Here is a 16,804-nt window from a genome sequence, read left to right as displayed (position 1 = left end):
AGCAGGCACCGCTGAGGGTGCCCCTGGGGAGCAAAGTCACCCCAGTTGGGCAGCCCTGACCTAGAGGCAGGGGGCTGGGTCCCAGGTGTCATGGGGGGGGGCGCTATTCACTCTCCCCATCGATGGGGAACGAACCGGCCGCCCTGGAAGGAGGAAGGGCCGAGGGCCAGTCCTTCCTAAGTGTCCGGTCGCCGAGTCAGGTCCCGCATCGACACCACCTCACAAAACGGCAAGACAGGCACCGTCACCCCCTTCTCCACGTGGACAGACCCCAACGTTAAATCACCAAAGTCCCACGGCCGACAAGGCTCAGGGTCCCAGTGGGCCTGGGCTGCCGGAGCAGAATGGCCCCGGTCCGCAGGTCCTGAGACCCTTGCCCTCCAGGCCCAGGTCCCAGCACGCGTAGACCGACGGAGGAGGCCTTCGGAGCGAGGAGGTGTGGACCCTTTCCCGAGTCCCCCCCACCCGCCCAGCCGTCAGGGGGCAGGTACGGCGGCCCCGTGCATGGTCCCAGAGAGCCCTGGACACTGGGCTACACGGCGGTGAGCGTGAGGCTGGCAGGCCCTGCCGCGGTGAGACCTCTCCCTAATCCCGCCCCACGCCCTGGTCAGGTGATGCGCGGGAAAATTAGAAACGCAGATCTCGGCCATGCTAGGGGTGCTTTCCACCGCTCAGGACCCATTCATTCATCGAACTGCTCTGGGGTCAGCCTAGGGCAGGGAAACCTGACCTTGAAGCATGGTTCTGGCCCAGAAAGACCCCAGCGACCTCCCGTGGCCTCCGACCCGTGATCGTGGTGGTGCTGGAGGAACAGAGAACTGACGTGAATGCTGTCGACATGTGGCCAGTGGCCACGAACCGTCCCCTGGAACGAACACGGCGCGGGGGCTCAGGCAGAGCCTTCCACGCCCCAGGCACGTCCTGTGACCTCCCACCGCCTCTGGGGCTGCCACCCCCTGACGCACCTCAAACCTCAGTCCAGCCCCAAATCCCACCTTCGCCCCAGTCTTCTCACATTTGTTTGGCCCTCTCCTGACTCCCCTCTGTCTCCCCGCCGCCCCTTCCCCAGCACTACCACACCCCACATCCAATCCCCAACTTTCCAAGGATCCAACCATGTCTCACCCTCCCGCTGGTCCCGCCCCCATCCAAAGCACCATGACCCTCACGTGGCCAGCGGCCTTGCCTGGGTCCCTTTGCCCCACCCCCTCCTCTGTTCCCAACTCTGTGGCCAGAGGGACCCTATTAAAATGTATGTCAGACCTCACGACGCCCCTCAGAGACCCCACCTCACCCAGGGGAAGAGCCAATTCCCACAAGATGGACACCGGCCACAAGACCACTGAGCCTGGCAACGTGGCGAGTGCAACAGGATTTCTAAGTATATTTCATTTCCGATAATTTACATTGAAAATCGATGGTCCATTCATTTACTGGAAAGCTTGCAGACCTATCTGCAACAACTTGGGTGTGCAAGTCTATTTTTCAGCCACAAATTTTGAACTCTAAAAGCAGATCTGGGACTTCCTCTGAAGATCTGTGCCCCACCGAGGGTGCTGTAAGACGCACACCGGATTTCAAAGACACGGTAGGAAAAGCAGAAATTAACTGTCTCAGCAATTCCTTCCATTGATTATGTGTTGAAGTGGTAATATTTTTACCATATCGGGTTAAATAAAAAAACATTAACGTGAATTTCACATTTCCCTTTCACCTTCTCTAACACGGCTCCCGGACGGTGTGAAGTTCCAGACGTGGCCCGACTTCGGTCTACACGGGCGTGGCCGTCAGACGCTCAGAGGTGGCCCCGACCCGGCCTCTTTCCTCCTCCTCTTTCAGCTCCGGAAGACCCCTCATCACATGTCACCTCTGGGGAGGCCCTCTCTGCCTCCCCACCCAGCTTTGCGTTTCTTCAGGGCATTTAACACCATCTAACGGAGCTCGTAGGTATATTACACAGTGTACTGTCAGTTTCACCTACTGAAATGTAAGTTCCGGGAGGCTGGGGTTTCTGTCTGCTGTGGTTTCCCCGCTCTCTCTGCAGAGCCTCCAACAGTCTGGCCCATGAGAGACGTTCAACCACATCCGCCAAATGCACAGAGTTATCTCTTTTCCTGCTGGGGTGCCTACTCAGCTGCAAATTTCTCAGGGGCAGTGCTAGCACATAGTAGGCTCTCGTGTGGTAGGCTGATCTGTTCCCAGGATCACGGGGGAAACAGAGGCGGCCTGGCCGCCACGGAAGGCAAAAACCAAGTAGCGAGGGTCCTTGAACCGCACACGCGCCCCCCCCCACCGCCCCAGGAAGGTACATGTCCTTTCCTTCCCATCGATTTTTATTCTCCCAGTGAGAAGACAAATCTGTTTCCCTTCCGCCAAAAGGCCTCAAGCCACGGCTACTTACATTATAGTAATTAAATCCCTGCTGCTAGGAGAGCTCAGGAGTGAGCAGGCCTCATGCCAAGGGCTGGCCTGCAGGGAGGAGGCAGCACGGAAGGAGGCTGGCCAGAAGGGCCTGTCTCTCTCAGCTGCTTCCCGAGTGACAAAATCCACTTAGCCACAATGCCTTCGCAGGCTTTCACTCCCGGGACAGGGGGCCTCGGAAGAGGACCAGCTCGGGGAACCCCAGCCTCCCCGGCTCACTCCCTGGGCCTCACCTCCCCACCGGAGCGGCTGTTCCAGCCACATCCTCACCTCTCCCATTTGCCAGATGACAAAACCGAGGCCGGGAGACAAGCCCCCCCCACCCCAGCGCGGGGACGTCCTCTGCACCTGCACTCCCGACTGGCACTCAGCGTGGGCCCAAACCACATCATGTGCTCTGCATGTGGGGTGTGCCGTTCAGTCCTCACGGTTGCCCCAGAAAGAGGGCTTCTGATTAACCCCCAAGGGTAAGAATAGAAACACCAAGACAACTCGCCCAAAGCCACACACGCAGGCAGTGACGGAGGCAGGATTCAAACCCAGATCTGCTGTGTTCGGGGCCAGGCTCTCCTGGACAACGTACGCAGCAGGGCCGGCTGGGAGGCGGCTGCGGGCACATGAGAGACGGGGAGGTAGGGGGAGGACAGGCAGGAACGGAGACCCAGCAGGCCTCGTGCACCTGCTTCTGCCCCACCCAGCCCGCCCGTGAGCCCCACGTCTTGCTCGGTCAGTGCTGGACCCCAGAGCCCAGCAGGACACCAGCACCTGTCGGCCTCCTGAGCAAGCTACAACTGGGGACCGAGGGTCGGGGAGCAGAGGGCAGGGAGCGGGTGGGTTCCTGGGACAGACATGGGCAGGACGGACCGAGGAGAGAGAGCCATGAACTGGGGCTCCACGAACGGGACGAGGCAGGGGGGTGGCTGCACAGAGACAGCAGGGGGTCGGGGACGGCCCCGCCATTTGGGTTCTGGTGAGCACATGCGTCTGGACGTTTCCGATCACACGATGACAGTGTTGGGCCCTTCCCCTCCGGGCGAGGGTGGAGTCACGGCACCCCCACCCCCAGGTCTGGAGGCCGAGGTTCCAGGGGCTGACCACCCCCCCTCCCCCGCACGGACGCACAGCCAGGAAGCCCAAGAGAGGGGACGGGAACGCGGGGAAAGAACACACTGTCCCCCTGGGGGACCTCGGCCCCAGAGCCCAGCCTGCCCTGCCAGCCTCCCGGGGCTCCTGGAAAGTGAACAAATCCCTGCTCCCAAACCCAAGGCACTCCCCCTCCCCAGAGCTCCAATCACCCACGGGAGGACCTGGGCCGGAGGCGGGGGGGGGGCGAGGCTGGCGGGGTGGACGCCTCCAGGAGCAGCACTTGGGCTTGAGAGGGCCAGGCCACGAGGTGGCCGCACAGGGGGGTGGGCTTTGAGGGCACTCGTGGGTTCAGACCACAACTCCACTCCCTCCTGGCTGCGAGGCCCGGGGCAAGCCTCCTGACCTCTCTGAGCCTCGGGCGGGCCATCTGTCACTCGGGGAGGGGGCTGTTGTGAGGACTGAATGAGACAAGAGGCAGGAAAGCCCTGAGTCATGTCCCGGTCTGGCCTCGTCTTCACTCCTGAGTAAGACTGCGTTGCTTCCCTCCTGAATAAGGCTCATGTTCCTCTGAGCTGCTGCACAGGAGCGTTACAGGCGGCCCTGCCCGGCCACAAGGAGACCCTCGGGACCCAGCCTCCACCCCAGACTTGCACTCGGCTCCAGACATTCCATCCCCCCCTTGAGGCACCTGCCCCTCGCCGGCGGGCAGGGCGGACCCGGTCTGTGGGTCTGTGTCTCGTGCCGAACGTCCTTCCTTCTGGCTCAGCACGGCCACACTCCGGGAGCAGGGACAACGTCTGGTCCAGCCCAGAGCGGGAGGGCAGGGAGTCACGGGACCAGCTGAGGGATCCCGTGGGATCCCGTGGCCACTGGGCTCCGGGAAGAAAAAGCAGGCCTCGGAGACCCGCGCGGGCCTAGGAGCCCCCTGGGGCCAGGTCTAAGCCATGGTGAATCGCCCACCTCCGGCCTCAGCAAAAGGAATTACAGTCCCACCTTCCAGACAGAGGCCACCGATCAAGGCCACACAGCTGGACAGCTCCACACAGGAGGAGTCGGGGGAGAGCAACACATTCCAGAGGGGAGTCCCCCGTGGCTCACGCGGTGCTTACGGGCGCGGACCCCCGCGGTCCTGGGAGCTGGAACGGGGCCTCCCCGTGGCAGGTGCACTGGGCCCCAGCCTCGCCCTGGCCTCTGGCCACGCCGAGAGGCCTCGGACAAGTCCCACAACTTCCCTGGGCCTCGCCGTCCCTCGAGGAGGCGCGTGGCCGCGGCTCCGCCCCCCTCACGGACGTGGGCAGGGGCCACAGCCACCCAGGCCAGCACACCCGCGGGGCCGTGGAACGTGGCTGCCCGGCTTACAGGCCCCACCCCGGCCAGGCGGCCACCGGCTCCCCCGGGCCCCCCCTCCACGCCACCAACAACACGGCCACTCGGAGCCCCTCCAAAGGCAGCGGCCCGACCCAGGGTGGCGCACCCCGCCCGAGCCCTCATCTTGGAGGAAGGCGACATCACCTCGGTCAGCGGCTCCCGGCACTGCCAGTGGGGGCCTGTTGGGGCACTGGCTGAGCAAGCCGACCCCCGACCCAGTAGAGGCCAGAGAAGAGGAAGCATGGCTGAGCCCCAGTTCGTCAAAAGCAGGGACCTTCTCACAAAGGAGAACAGCTCTGCACAAATCCCTGCGAGGACGCAGCCAAGCAGGCGCCCGGCCAGGAAGGACTCCCCTCGCGGGCCACCGGGGTGCGGGCCACGAGGCCGCCGGGCCACGAGCACGCTCGCCCCACGTGCACACGGGGAACGCGAGGCTGGCAGGGTCTGAGGCGCCGGCCTCACGGTCACCCGGCAGCGAGGGGCTGCCCCAGGACGGCCGCCGGCCTGCTGGGCTCCTCCATCTAAGAGTTCACGCCGAACCAGACCACGATTCCCACGGGTGCCGCCCGCCGGCCCGGGGCCCGGGCGCTCTCCAGGGCCGACACCGGCCAGTCCAGCCCCCGGGGGAGCGACCTTTCAGGCACCTGCCCGCTTGCCTGACACAGCATCACGCCCGTCCCTTAAGGAAAATGCCCGGCAAGCGGCCTCAGAATAGCAGGTGCCGATGTGCGTGTTATTTCGCACATCACTCGCGCGTTGTTCATTTAGCACTGCCGGGGCCCCACTCAGAACGCAGCTCTTGTCACCTCTCCACCAAGTAGCCCCGTGGGGCGAAACGTGCCCCACACAGGGCAGGCGCTGACCCCGGCACGACCTCCCCGCCCGCCGCAGCACAGAGCCCAGAAAGCCTCAACCCACGGGCCCCACATCCCTGAATTCCCTGTCACGGGTCTCAGAGGAAAGCCCGTCATCTCGAAGTCACACGAGAAAGCCCCGGCGCTTCCTTGGTCCCCTGGCTCTGTCCCAGGCGGCCCCCTGGCCGGCCCTCTCCCTGCGGCCCCTGCTCTCAGCCTCGTTCTGCCTGGTCATCGTGTGTCCCCCTGACCTTCCTCCTGGACGCTCGGCCTCTGGCCTGACTCCATAGGCTTATTTTTGTTCCCTCTCCACCTGTCCCGTTTGCACGGCCACACCCGGTCAGCTGTGCCCGGGCCACAGCTTGCTGACTGTGAGCAGGAGAACTGGGTCCCACGAGACGAGGCCAGAAGCCCAGGCCAGGCTAGCGCTGCGGCCCCTCCTCCCGGGGAACGTCCTGCTTCCTCTCACGGCCCAGATGCGCCCGTGCAGACCCGTCCGGGAACATGACCGGGGCTTGTCGTCCAAGGGGGGGGGGCATCGGTTTCATCAGAAAGGGGGCACAGGCCACACGTGCTCACCTGCTCCAGAGCCACCGGTGTGGGAGGCGACCTGCGCGCCCACGGTCCTCCGAGTGGCTGTGGGTCGGCGGGAGCGCCATGTCGGCGCGGGGCTCCCCAGAGCAGCAGCGGGCACGTGTCAAGGCTGAGTACGCGCCCGGCTCTGCACCGGGTGCCGTGCTACGGGCAGAGCCGATTCCCTCTTGCCGTCTGAGAAGTGAGTTTCAGATCCAGGAAACTCCCTGAGGACCCCCCACCACATTCCACCAAGTCGGAACTCAAACCCAGAGCCCGAGCCCTTAACCACCACGCTGGGAGGTCGGCCGTGCCGATGCGTCACAACTCTGGGGACAGAAGTGCAGCGGGCAGGCCCCCGCCAACTCGCCATGAAACGGCCCCCCCCCTTGTCCCTGGTGCAGGCATCTGCTCCCTGCTTCCAGCCTCCAGGACGACACGTGGCCCCAGCAACCCTCCCGGGCCTCCCTGCTCCGCTCCCCTCCTGGCCTCTGCACCCCTCAGCCCCAGCTCCTGAGACTCCTCGTTCCCAGAAAGGCCCCTGCCCCATTCTGGTCTGGTTAACCCTCGGGGACCGTCCGCAGGGAGCCTCCCCAGTAGACGCTGCGGTCGGCCTGGGTGGGTGGCACCTGGGTGCGGGCCTGGCCGAGGACAGAGCTGGAGGATGGTGGCCTGTGTGGCCTTAGCAGCGGAACACCACAGACGCACATTCGGTGGGGTCAGAAAGCTCTGGGACGGGGTGGGGGGGGTCAGCGCCAGGGCCCTGCCCTCGTTTCCGAGCCGGAGAACCAGAGGCCCGGAGAGGTGAAGGGCCCTGACGACAGTTGCACGGCGAGTCAGAAGCAAGAGGGAAGCAGACCAGCCTCTCTGTAACACTCACTGCCGCTCACAGAGCCAAACACGGCCTCACGTCGCCGCGGTAGGAAGCTGGGCCTCCAGGGTGAATGAAGAAGGCATTTCCAGAACCAGGACGGAGAAGCTTTTGGAGGTTCCCTCCCTCAAACCCCCAGCAGAGGCCTGTGGCAGCTCAGCACAGGGAGACGGCAGGTGCTGGGGCCCTGGGCTCTGGATCTAGAACCATCTCTCCTGAGAGGGGCACCTGGCACGCCCACGCACCCCTGTGCACCCCGCTTCCCACCTGCGAACAGAGCGGCTTGTAGCGACCCCAGGGCCACGGTGGGGTCGCGAGGAGCTGAAAGCACGGAAAAACCGTGAGCAGTGGACAAGCCGAGCCCACGGTCGCCCCCAGTGGGCACCCGGGTGGCCGGTATGGAGGAAGAGGCCCCCCGAGGAAGGGCAGGGGCCAGAGCCCGGGGCTGGCGCCAGGTTTGGGGGGCGGGGAGCCTCGCGGCGAGGGCTCTCGTTCTGTCTGTAACCCCCACACCCGCCCTGTCCATCATCACCCGGGGGCAGTACGGCCAGGCCTCCAGCACCGCCCCGGGGCCTGTCCACCACCCCACCCGGCACCCAGGCTGCACCTGCCCGGCTCTCCCCGCCCCTCCCCGGTACAGTTCCCTCCCTCCCAGTGTGGGGCACGCGGGTCTCCGGCCTGGCCACCTAGATCTGTCTCTCTGCGGAATCATAAACAGTTTCTCCGGCAGCAGCAGGCGAGGAAAGGCCTCAACTCGGGAGTCAGATGGGCCGAGGGCCCCGGGTTCTCACCCCAGCACCGCCACCCACTGACGGCGTCCGGGCCTGGGGACTTCTCTATGAGGGGATGGGACCACACCCACGCCTCCCAGCACTCCAGCCAGGACAGAGGACAGCCATCGAGGCAGAGCACAGAGCGGCCCCTGCCTCCCCCTCGCCCAGCGGCCGGCACAGAGCCAGCCCCCAGCCCTCCTCCGGCACCCTTGCCTGCAGCCGAGCCCCTGGGGGGCCGGGGGGAGCCCGGGGGCGCCGCGGAACCCTGGCCTCCTCCTGGCCTCCTCCTGGCCTCCTCCTCCAGACTTTCCTCCGCAGAAGAAAAGGCCCAGAACTTCCTCCCCGCGGCTCCGGGAACAGCGTGGCCTTCCAATCCCCCCCTCATCATTTAAAGAGGAATGGCTGATTCTTTCCCTCTCCCTTCGGGGTTTGGAAAGAGAGAGAAGGAAAACAGGTCCGAATGAAGGGCGGGCCTGACGCTGAGCCAGCACAGCGGTGCCTCCACGCTGCCCCCTCACAACCTCACTCTCTCACACGTACTCATTTTCTCCCCCAAATGTGCTTTACAATAACTGCCACAGAACCAAAGCTGTGTCTTCCGATTTTACATTTCCATCCAGGCCGTGGCTTCTCTACGGCGGTGACTCGAATTTCCTTTCGGTTTGTGTTGCTTTACCTTCGATGTCTTGAAGTTACCTTCGCGGTCTTTGGACCGCGGCCTCGCCAGTGCCCCTCCCCGAAAGCTCTGTGAGGGGCAGGCGAGGGGGTCCCCCAGCTTTCCGATCAGCCTGCACAGCAGACAGGCCCAGCGATGGACGCTGCTTGGGGGGCAGGTGGGGGGGGCAGGCACCCCGAAGTCCCTCCCGGACGGTTACAAACAGCGTGACGATGCCCAAGGGGAAGCAGGTACTGTTGAGCCGTCCCCTCTGGGGTTACAAACGTTTGACTCAGCCGTAGGCCTTCGCGAACCTCATAAATAAGGTCGCCACCACCCTGGGTGGGAGCAGGGCCTCGCTTCCACGCTCTCAGAGCGGCTCACGAGTCCTCCCTGGGCCAAGACACTCAGCGTGACCTCGGTGCAAAACAGACCCCTGGCTCCGACCCTCCCGCCTCCTGCCGCCGTGCCCTGCAGGCCGTGACGCAGGAGGGTCCGCGGAGGGCTCCGTCCCGTTCAGCAGCGCCAACACACCGGAAACCACAGGCACGGGCACCCCGAGGCCTCTGTCCGCAAACACGCCACCTACCCGCCCAACGCGGCTCCTGGGTCTGGCAGGAGGCGCGGGCCGGTCACCCCGCCGAGCCCGGCTGCCCTTCTGCCCTTATGCAGACAGGGGCTCCCCGCGCAGGGACCCGCAAACCTGCTCAGTCATCCAGGCTGGAGGCCGAGGGTGGACCCCCTGACCTCTGTGAGGTCAGCAAAGACACCCCACAAGTCGGCCCGAGGGGACCCCGTTTTCTTCGCAGCGCGGACGGCCAGGAGCCCAGGCCCCCCTGGGCGTGCGGAGAGGCCTGCCTCCCCCCCACCCCCAGGTGTTCTGAAGGAGGAAGAGCGCCGGAGCCGGGGTGGGGGGGAGGCCACGCGTGGGAGGAGATGGGCCAGGGGGACCCGTGGCCGCGGCGGCCCCCGCAGCAAGGCCAGGCAGGGGCAGCGGGAAGAGCAGCGGGGCCGGGCAGGCAGGCACCGGCGCCCCCGGCAGCGGTCAGTTCTGCAGGGAGGTGAGCCCGGGGGCGGGTAGGGGCTGGAGGTTGGGCACACAACGGGGACAGAGACGGCTGCCTTGTGGCAGCAGCATTTCCGCCCCCCCCCCCCCCGGTGGTCACAGCCGACACCGGAGGTCCCTGCGAGGAGCCCCCACGGGACCGGCCAGCCGGGGCTGGGGGCTCCTCGGCTCTGGGGTGGAGGGGGCCGGGCCCTGTGGTCCCGGTGCACACAGCACAGCCGGAGGTGTGCCTCAGACCAACTCTGGAGGAGCACGGAATGCCAGGGCGTCCCCAAACATCGCTGCCTCCGTCCCGACGGGCACAGACGTGACAGACCACATCCCTGGGAGCTCTCGGCGGGACCTCTAACCCCGGCCCTGCCACGTTGTCTGCTACGGGGTGGGGGGGACTCACGGCCCCGCCCCTCCTGCCATCTGGACCCTGCTTTGGCCCACCTCCCGCCCCCCCCTTTCCTGCGTCACCTCAGGCTTGTGAGGAGGGGACCGAGGACCACTCTGGCCGACTTCTCACCTCCTCACTCTGGCTCCCTTTTGCATGAACTCTGAGCCTCAGGGCAGGGCCAGGTTCCGACTCCAGAGAGCCAGCCCCACGTGCAGATTCTCCCCCAGCAACAAGCATCGGCCAAAGACGCAAAGGGGGGTCCGCAGCCCCGTGGAGGAAAACAGAGAGCTCCAGAAAGCTGCGGGTCTGGCACCCGTCAGCCGCCTTCATCACTCGGGGAAGCAGCGGGGACCCCTCCGAGGGCCCGTGAGCGGGAAGCCCCCCACCCGTGCACGGCTACCAGCCCGCCCGGACTACGTCCACACGGGTCAGCAAAGCCGACCGGACACCCAGAGATCTCCCAGCTTTCCCGGCTGGCGACACTCCTTCCTCGCCCAAACCCGCTGGCCACGGTAGAGCCTGGGGGCAGACGTGCCCTCCCTACCACCCACCCGCGATCGGAGGTGCTTCCAGCCCCTCTCAGAACTTCTCCCCGACAAGACGCAACTTCTCGCGCCACTGACGAGCGTTAGCTCCCAGTCTGTCAAGGGCCCAGCTGATTCTGGAGCCAGAGTTGGTGGGAAAGACCTCTCTGCCCTCATCACCACTATTAATAACAATGACATGAGGCCCCGTGTTGGAGCCTTACACTTAGCAAGTTCGCTCTCCCCACCGACAGCTGGGGGACCGGCTCGCAGAAGTTACATGGCTTGTCCGAGACCACAGCTCTGGAAGCGACCGAGCTGGGATTCGACCTTCACTCTGATTCCCTAAAACGATCCTGTTTGTGTCTGGGACGAGAGGGGTAGCCGCCTCCCTCCTCCTGGGTCCACGGGCCCGGACACGGGAGACCCCAGGAAATGCTGCTTCCCGAATGACTCCATGCACAGACTGCAGACGGGAAGCCTGGCGGGCAGGGGAGCGGGTTAAAGGGAGCCTTGTTTCTACAGCCAGGGCTGTCCCAGGGGCACACAAGGCAGCCACCTCACCGGCTGGGCCCAGCGGGACCTTCCTGGTCATAACCCCTCGTGCCGCCTTGAGCGCCAGCGGTTTAGAAGCGGGGGACACCCAGCCCGTTGGCCCCCTGACCCTTGCTCCACACCAGACCCCGCTTCCTCCGGCTCCGGGTGAGGCCCTCTCCCTGCCCTGGCCCCTCTCCCGCCAGTGGCAACCCTCCCGTGACATGAAGACCACGCGCACAGACCTGCCCCAAGCCGGGTCCTCCGAAGAGCTCCGACCCCGGGGGTCACTGGGGTGCTGGTCTCTCCCCTTCCCCCCACCTCCTAGTCCCGGGGCCTTCATCATTCTCCCTCGGTGACGGCTCCTGGTCCCCACGGGTGGCTGGAAGGAGCCAGAGCCCCGCCGAGGGGGACAGCCCCTCCCCCCCCAGAGCCCTCCCCCCACCCCAGGCGGCCCTGAGAACTGCAGCCTTCGGGCATGACTAAGTGAGCTGTTACTGCCGGGAACCCCACTCACTTCTGCTCTCTGAGGGGCTCAAACCCCGTGCTACGGACATGCAGCCAGCTGGGGCGGCCCCCTCTGAGCAGCTGGGGCCCTGGGGGACCCTCTGCGCAGAAGGCAGTCTGGGTCCTGGCTACTCAGGTGGCCTGACGGCTCTGCCCGTGCCCTGCTGGAGAGAGAGGCTGGGGACAGGGAAACCCGATCAGCACCTCCTAGGTTTTTGCGGCTGGATCTCAACAAGGAATGTGACAGCCCCACAGCAGCTGGGCCCAGCCTGAAACAGGCTCTATTTGAAACCTCCAACAGCTGAACCCCTCCCAGCCACCCCCTGCCCGAAATGACAGATAGGAAGAGAAATCCAAGGGACAGGCCAGCACGCACACATGCACTCACACACCCTCCTCCCCAACAACAAATCGGGGTGAGGGGTAGAGTGGGAAGAAATCCGCTTGTCCAATGAGTGCCCGGGTCCCCCGAGCCCTCCAGCCCGCAGCACGAGGGCCCCCAGCAGGCCGAGCGTGGCAGGAACCCACCTGCCGGGAATCACCACCACCACCACCACCCCCACCCCACCCCCGCCCCCGCCAAAGGCCGTGATCTCCGAGCCTGAGGCTGAAGCCCAGCCACCAGCCGCCCCGGCTGCGCACACGCTCCACCTGACTGATCCGGGAGCCCTGTCAGCCCATCTGAGGGAGAGGTGCTCCCCGGGGCTCAGGCCACGGAAGCACCCACCTGCTCTGCTGGGGACACCTGTAGCCATTTTCGTCAGGCGGCAGCAGCTTTATTCTGAGTGCTCTCTCCCGAGGGAAAGGACCGCGGGTTCCCTCCGCCCCTGTTTTCACCCGTGCCCCCCCCCCGGGAGGCTCGGGTCACGGGTGCGTTTCTATTTTGCCCAAAGTCTGTCGGGGACGAGGAGGAAAAGAGAAACTTGGGAAGAGGGGAAGAAGCTGCAGAGAAGGGACAGGCATGGAGTCCCCACCCCCCACCCAGACATTTATTTCTCTTCCATCCTCGGGAAAATGGAGTGGAGCAGGGCGGGAGCGGAGGGGGAGTCGCGGGGACTGGCAGGCACATCAAGGCAGAGTGTAATTAATTGGTGCGTGAAGCCGCTGGGCTCCGCTTTGGTTCGCGTGAGCCAGGAGGAAAACGGTTTCTCAGAAGGGACTCTTTCAACCTCCCCGGCACAGAGTCTGCAACAGACACAGTGCACGGGGGGTGCTCCCCCCAGAAGGCGAGGAATGAATTCTCCCGGGGTTGGGAAAGCAAGCCAAGTTCGAGCGCTCCATCTAATTGAGCAAACGCCTCTCCCCACCACCGCCCTCCATCAATCTTCTCTCCCTTTCCTCTCCATCCACCTCTCTCTCTCTCTCTCTCTCTCCCCTCTCTCTCTGTTGCTACCTACATATTCCTTTTGTTCAAGGTATAAAGAGAAGCTGCAGCCCTACCTTTGAGTACAAACCCCAAGAGAGCTCGGTCTCTATCACCATGACAACAATTCCAAACATCCCAAAAATCAGAGCATAGTCACTGAGACGCTTCCTCTTTTCGAACAGGGCCCTCCTGTGTCCCAGCTTATAGCCAATGTTTTGGTTTTTCCGTTTGTTGGCTTTGGGGAAGGTGGCGCTGCCGGCGGCGGTGGCCGGGCCGGGGCCGGGGCCGGGGCCGGGGCCGGGGCCGGGGCCAGCGTGCTGGTGGTTGTGGGTGGCGTTGGGGGGGTGGAGCAGGGTCTGGTGGGTATGGTTGTCCTCCCGGGAGGAGATGATGATCTCGGGGGGGTTGCTGGGGCTGAAGAGCTGGAGGGGCTGGCCTTCGGGCTCGGCCTCGATGAGGTTCCTCCGGGAGGCGCTCAGCCGGCTCAGGGGCTTCATGACCCCCCCGCTGTACTTGCAGGAGCTCATGGCGATCTCCGTGAAGGGGTTGCTGTCCCGCCGGTGCGCCAGGGGGCTGGCCTGCCGGTGCCGGCCGCCGCCAGCGGGCCCACTTGTGGCTGTGGAGCTTGGAGAGTGGCCGAGCAAGTGGTCATTGAGATTGAACTGGCTGCCTTGCCTGGAGGAGGGGCGGAGGGCAGCGGTGGAGTTGGCCGAAGGGGGGCCCCTGAGCGTCGTGGGTGAGGAGTGCGGCAGGCCGGGCTGGACGGGCTGGCTCTGGACCTGGGCGAGCAGAGACAGGGGACGCGCTGGCTGCTGCTGGAGCTGCTGCGGAGGCTGCAGCAGGGGTCCCGGGGGCTGCTGGGGGGCTGCTGGGGGCGGCGGCGGCGGCGGCGGCGGCGGCTGCTCATCCCCGGACGACGGGCAGGGACCCTTGGGGTCTTCATCCAGGTCCCCCACCCCCGAGTCATGGAAGTGCCCAGAAGTGTCCATCTTGGGGCCTGGCTGGATTCCCTGCGGCACAACCCCCCACCCCAAAGCCACCCTCGCTCCAAAGATGTCCTCAGAGGCAGCCGGGCATCCAAGCCCCCGGCAGGTGTCCTGGCCCCGTCTTCGTTCTCTGGCTCCGGTTCTCTGGGGCTGCCCGGGGTCCAGACGCCGCCACTCAGGGGTGCATGGCCCTGGGCAGGAGGGGCCTGGGGCAAGAAGAAGCGGGGAAGGAACTCCGTCTCAGGAGGCGGCCCTCTGGGAGCGCGCACGGCCAGGCTCAGCCTCGCTCCTCGCGGGCTCAACAGCTCTGCTCTCCCCTCCCGCGGCCAGCGCTCCGCTGCAGGCCCAGCCCACTTGGTGGCAGCGGGGCTCATTGGCTCGGCTCGGGGCGCCGCCGCCTCCTGACTCCGCCCCCGCGCGGGCTCCTCCCCGGGGGAGGGGCCCGCCGCCCCCACCCCACCCCCCCCCCACCCCCCCACCCCCCCACCCCCGGCCCGGGCCGCGCGGCGAGGGCTGGGAGCTGTAGTTTCCGCCGCCCCTCCCACCCCCACCCCCACCCCCCCACCCCGGGCCGGCCCTCTCGGCGGCGACAGGTGTGGCACAAGCCCGCGAGGCGACGGGGACGTGCGCGCGCGCGCGCGCGGCGCGCTGGGGAGGAGGAGCGGGGCCTCGCAAGGAGGGGGCTGCGCACCCTGACGCGGGGGTGGGGCGGGCAGGCCGCCGGTCGTTACCGGCCAGGGTCGACCGCAGGTCGACCCCAGACGCCCGGGGACGTGGGCCTGGTGTCCCCAGTTCACAGCCTGGTGCTCCGAGACGTTGAGCTACACAGCTCCAGGGGTCACAGAGCAGACGGGGCCCCCGGTCTGCCGACCCCAGGTGGGTAAGCTCACCCGCTGAACGCCGGCAGTAAGCGTGCAGGCGCCTCTTTGTGACTTCCACCCCCCACTTCAACCCCGTGCAAATGATGTCATCATTCTCCTTTTACAGATGAAAACCGAAGAACAGATCACACAAGCACAGGTAAGTAAATTGCCAGATGTCACCGGGCCGGTGGAGGGTGCTGGGATTTGAACCCAGGTCGCTGGGACCCACAGCTGCCATCCCGTCTGCCCGGACGCCTTTCCACTGTGCTGCTCAGGGCAAAGCGGGGCCTCCACGAAGCGGCCCGCGCGCTGGGAAGGAACCAGAGAAGGTCTGCAGGAAAACTGGCCTTCCCACAGCAGGGCGTGTGAAACAGCAGCTCCCGGGCGCCGCGGCGTCACCACAGCGTCTGGCAGGAAGACTGAACCCCCCCCATCCCCACCCCCCCCACCCCCCCCGCCGTGGCCACTCCCCCACCTGATCTGCCCTGTGGGGCCCTGAGAGTCAGAGCTGGGAACAGCTGCCCGCTTCCCAGGTTCAGAGCCATCATCAAGTATCGATTAAGCTCCCACTGTGTGCAAAGGGAGTTCCAAAGGGATGGGAGCAGAGCGGAATTCATTTCCCCTTCTAACCGCAGCTGATTTAGGGATCCCCGGGCACAGCCGGGGTTTCAGAGGGAGAAATGATTTTTCTGTCCAGGAAGGGGAAGGGCAGGAGAGCCATACACCCCGGTATGTGCACACATGTGTGTACATAGGTGAGCGAGCACTGGCCCACAAGCATGCTCGTGTGCACACACGTGTGCACGCGCACACGCGTGTGCACACACACACAGTGGGTTTCTAAAGCAGCCCTCTTGAATGGCGAGCTGCAGGTGGACAGAGCTCCCAACAAACGGGCCAGAGAGCCCTCTGCGTGCCGGCCTCACCTCTGCAATCCCTGTTGGCTGCGATTAAGAGCTAAATATTACTTGTAATCTAAGCCACAACCCCAGAAACCCGAGTACGGCTGCACACAATAATCCCGATGGTTGTTGTTATCACCAGCGACGTGGTCGTTCCCCCTGCACCCCCACCCCGCCGGCACCAGCCATAGCGCCGGGGTCAGACCCGCGCCTGGCGGCTCCCGTGCTTGCCCATGGCTGTGCAGGCCCTCCAGAGCCCACCCGCCCTCCGCACGCCCTGCCCTGCCCTCCCTCCCCTTCCCCTCTGTCTTCTTGCTCTTCTCCCCCCACCCCCATCCCCAGACAAAGCACCTGTTAGGCTTAATGATTTCCTAATAAATTAGTTGTTAGTAGCAGAACGTGCCGTTAGCATCGGTTCTCAGCGCCAGATACGGCATCTGGGCTGTGAGAATCATTTTTCAGGGCCAGGCTCCTGGGCATTTCTGTGCCCCCTCCGGCACCGTGACCTGCCTCCCGCTTCAGCTGACCCTTCTGGGCCAGCCTCCCGCCTCCGATCCTCCCGGCTGTGCCCCTGGATCCGACAAGGACTGTTAGACTACGTCCTGCTGTCACGGACGGCGTGGGGGGACCAAACCGTGCCAGAGCCGAAGGTCCGCTGCAGACTCTTCTGGAAATGGCTGGAGCTGGACGGCGGAGCCACGGAATCGGCTCCTCCGCGCGGCCGCCCTGTTGGAGTGGGGAGAGCGCGGAGCCCGGGCTTTAGTGGCCCAGAGCCCAGGCTGGAGTCCCCTCTGCCACACGGTGGCCGCGCGACCACAGGCAGCTAACTGCCTTCTGATGTTCAGCTTCCCCCTCGAACAAAACAAGATAAAAGTAGGGTCCCCGCCTCTCGGGGTTGGGGGGAGGGACAGATGCGAGCGGGTATTCGCGGGCCAGCCCACCGGACCACACTGGGAGGGGCTCAGCCCGGCCCGGATGGCATCAGCTCCCCCACCCTGGCCTGCCGCCTCGCCTGCCCTCCACTGCTGTGGCCGGAGCCCCCCTGCTGGGAAGTCCCAGCCCGTCCCCCAGCC

General features: G+C 65.4%; 1 protein-coding gene across 2 annotated transcripts in view; it reads right to left on the bottom strand.

Annotated features, from left to right (window-relative positions):
- KCNN3 (potassium calcium-activated channel subfamily N member 3) overlaps nt 1-13,969 on the bottom strand; it is a 113,340-nt gene extending 99,371 nt beyond the window's left edge. For both annotated transcript variants that reach the window (XM_047093012.1, XM_047093011.1), the window contains exon 1: nt 13,055-13,969. In XM_047093012.1, coding sequence (XP_046948968.1) covers nt 13,055-13,969 — 915 coding nt within the window. The remainder of the gene's footprint in view (nt 1-13,054) is intronic.
- Between the last annotated feature and the right edge of the window lie 2,835 nt (nt 13,970-16,804).

The sequence above is a fragment of the Lynx rufus genome, unplaced genomic scaffold, assembly GCF_022079265.1.
Source record: "Lynx rufus isolate CCGP_SWC_20201006 ecotype Redwood Valley unplaced genomic scaffold, mLynRuf1.p SCAF_31, whole genome shotgun sequence".
Taxonomy (NCBI): domain Eukaryota; kingdom Metazoa; phylum Chordata; class Mammalia; order Carnivora; family Felidae; genus Lynx; species Lynx rufus.
Note: the sequence above shows the minus strand (reverse complement) of the source record. Positions and strands in the feature narration are given on the sequence as shown.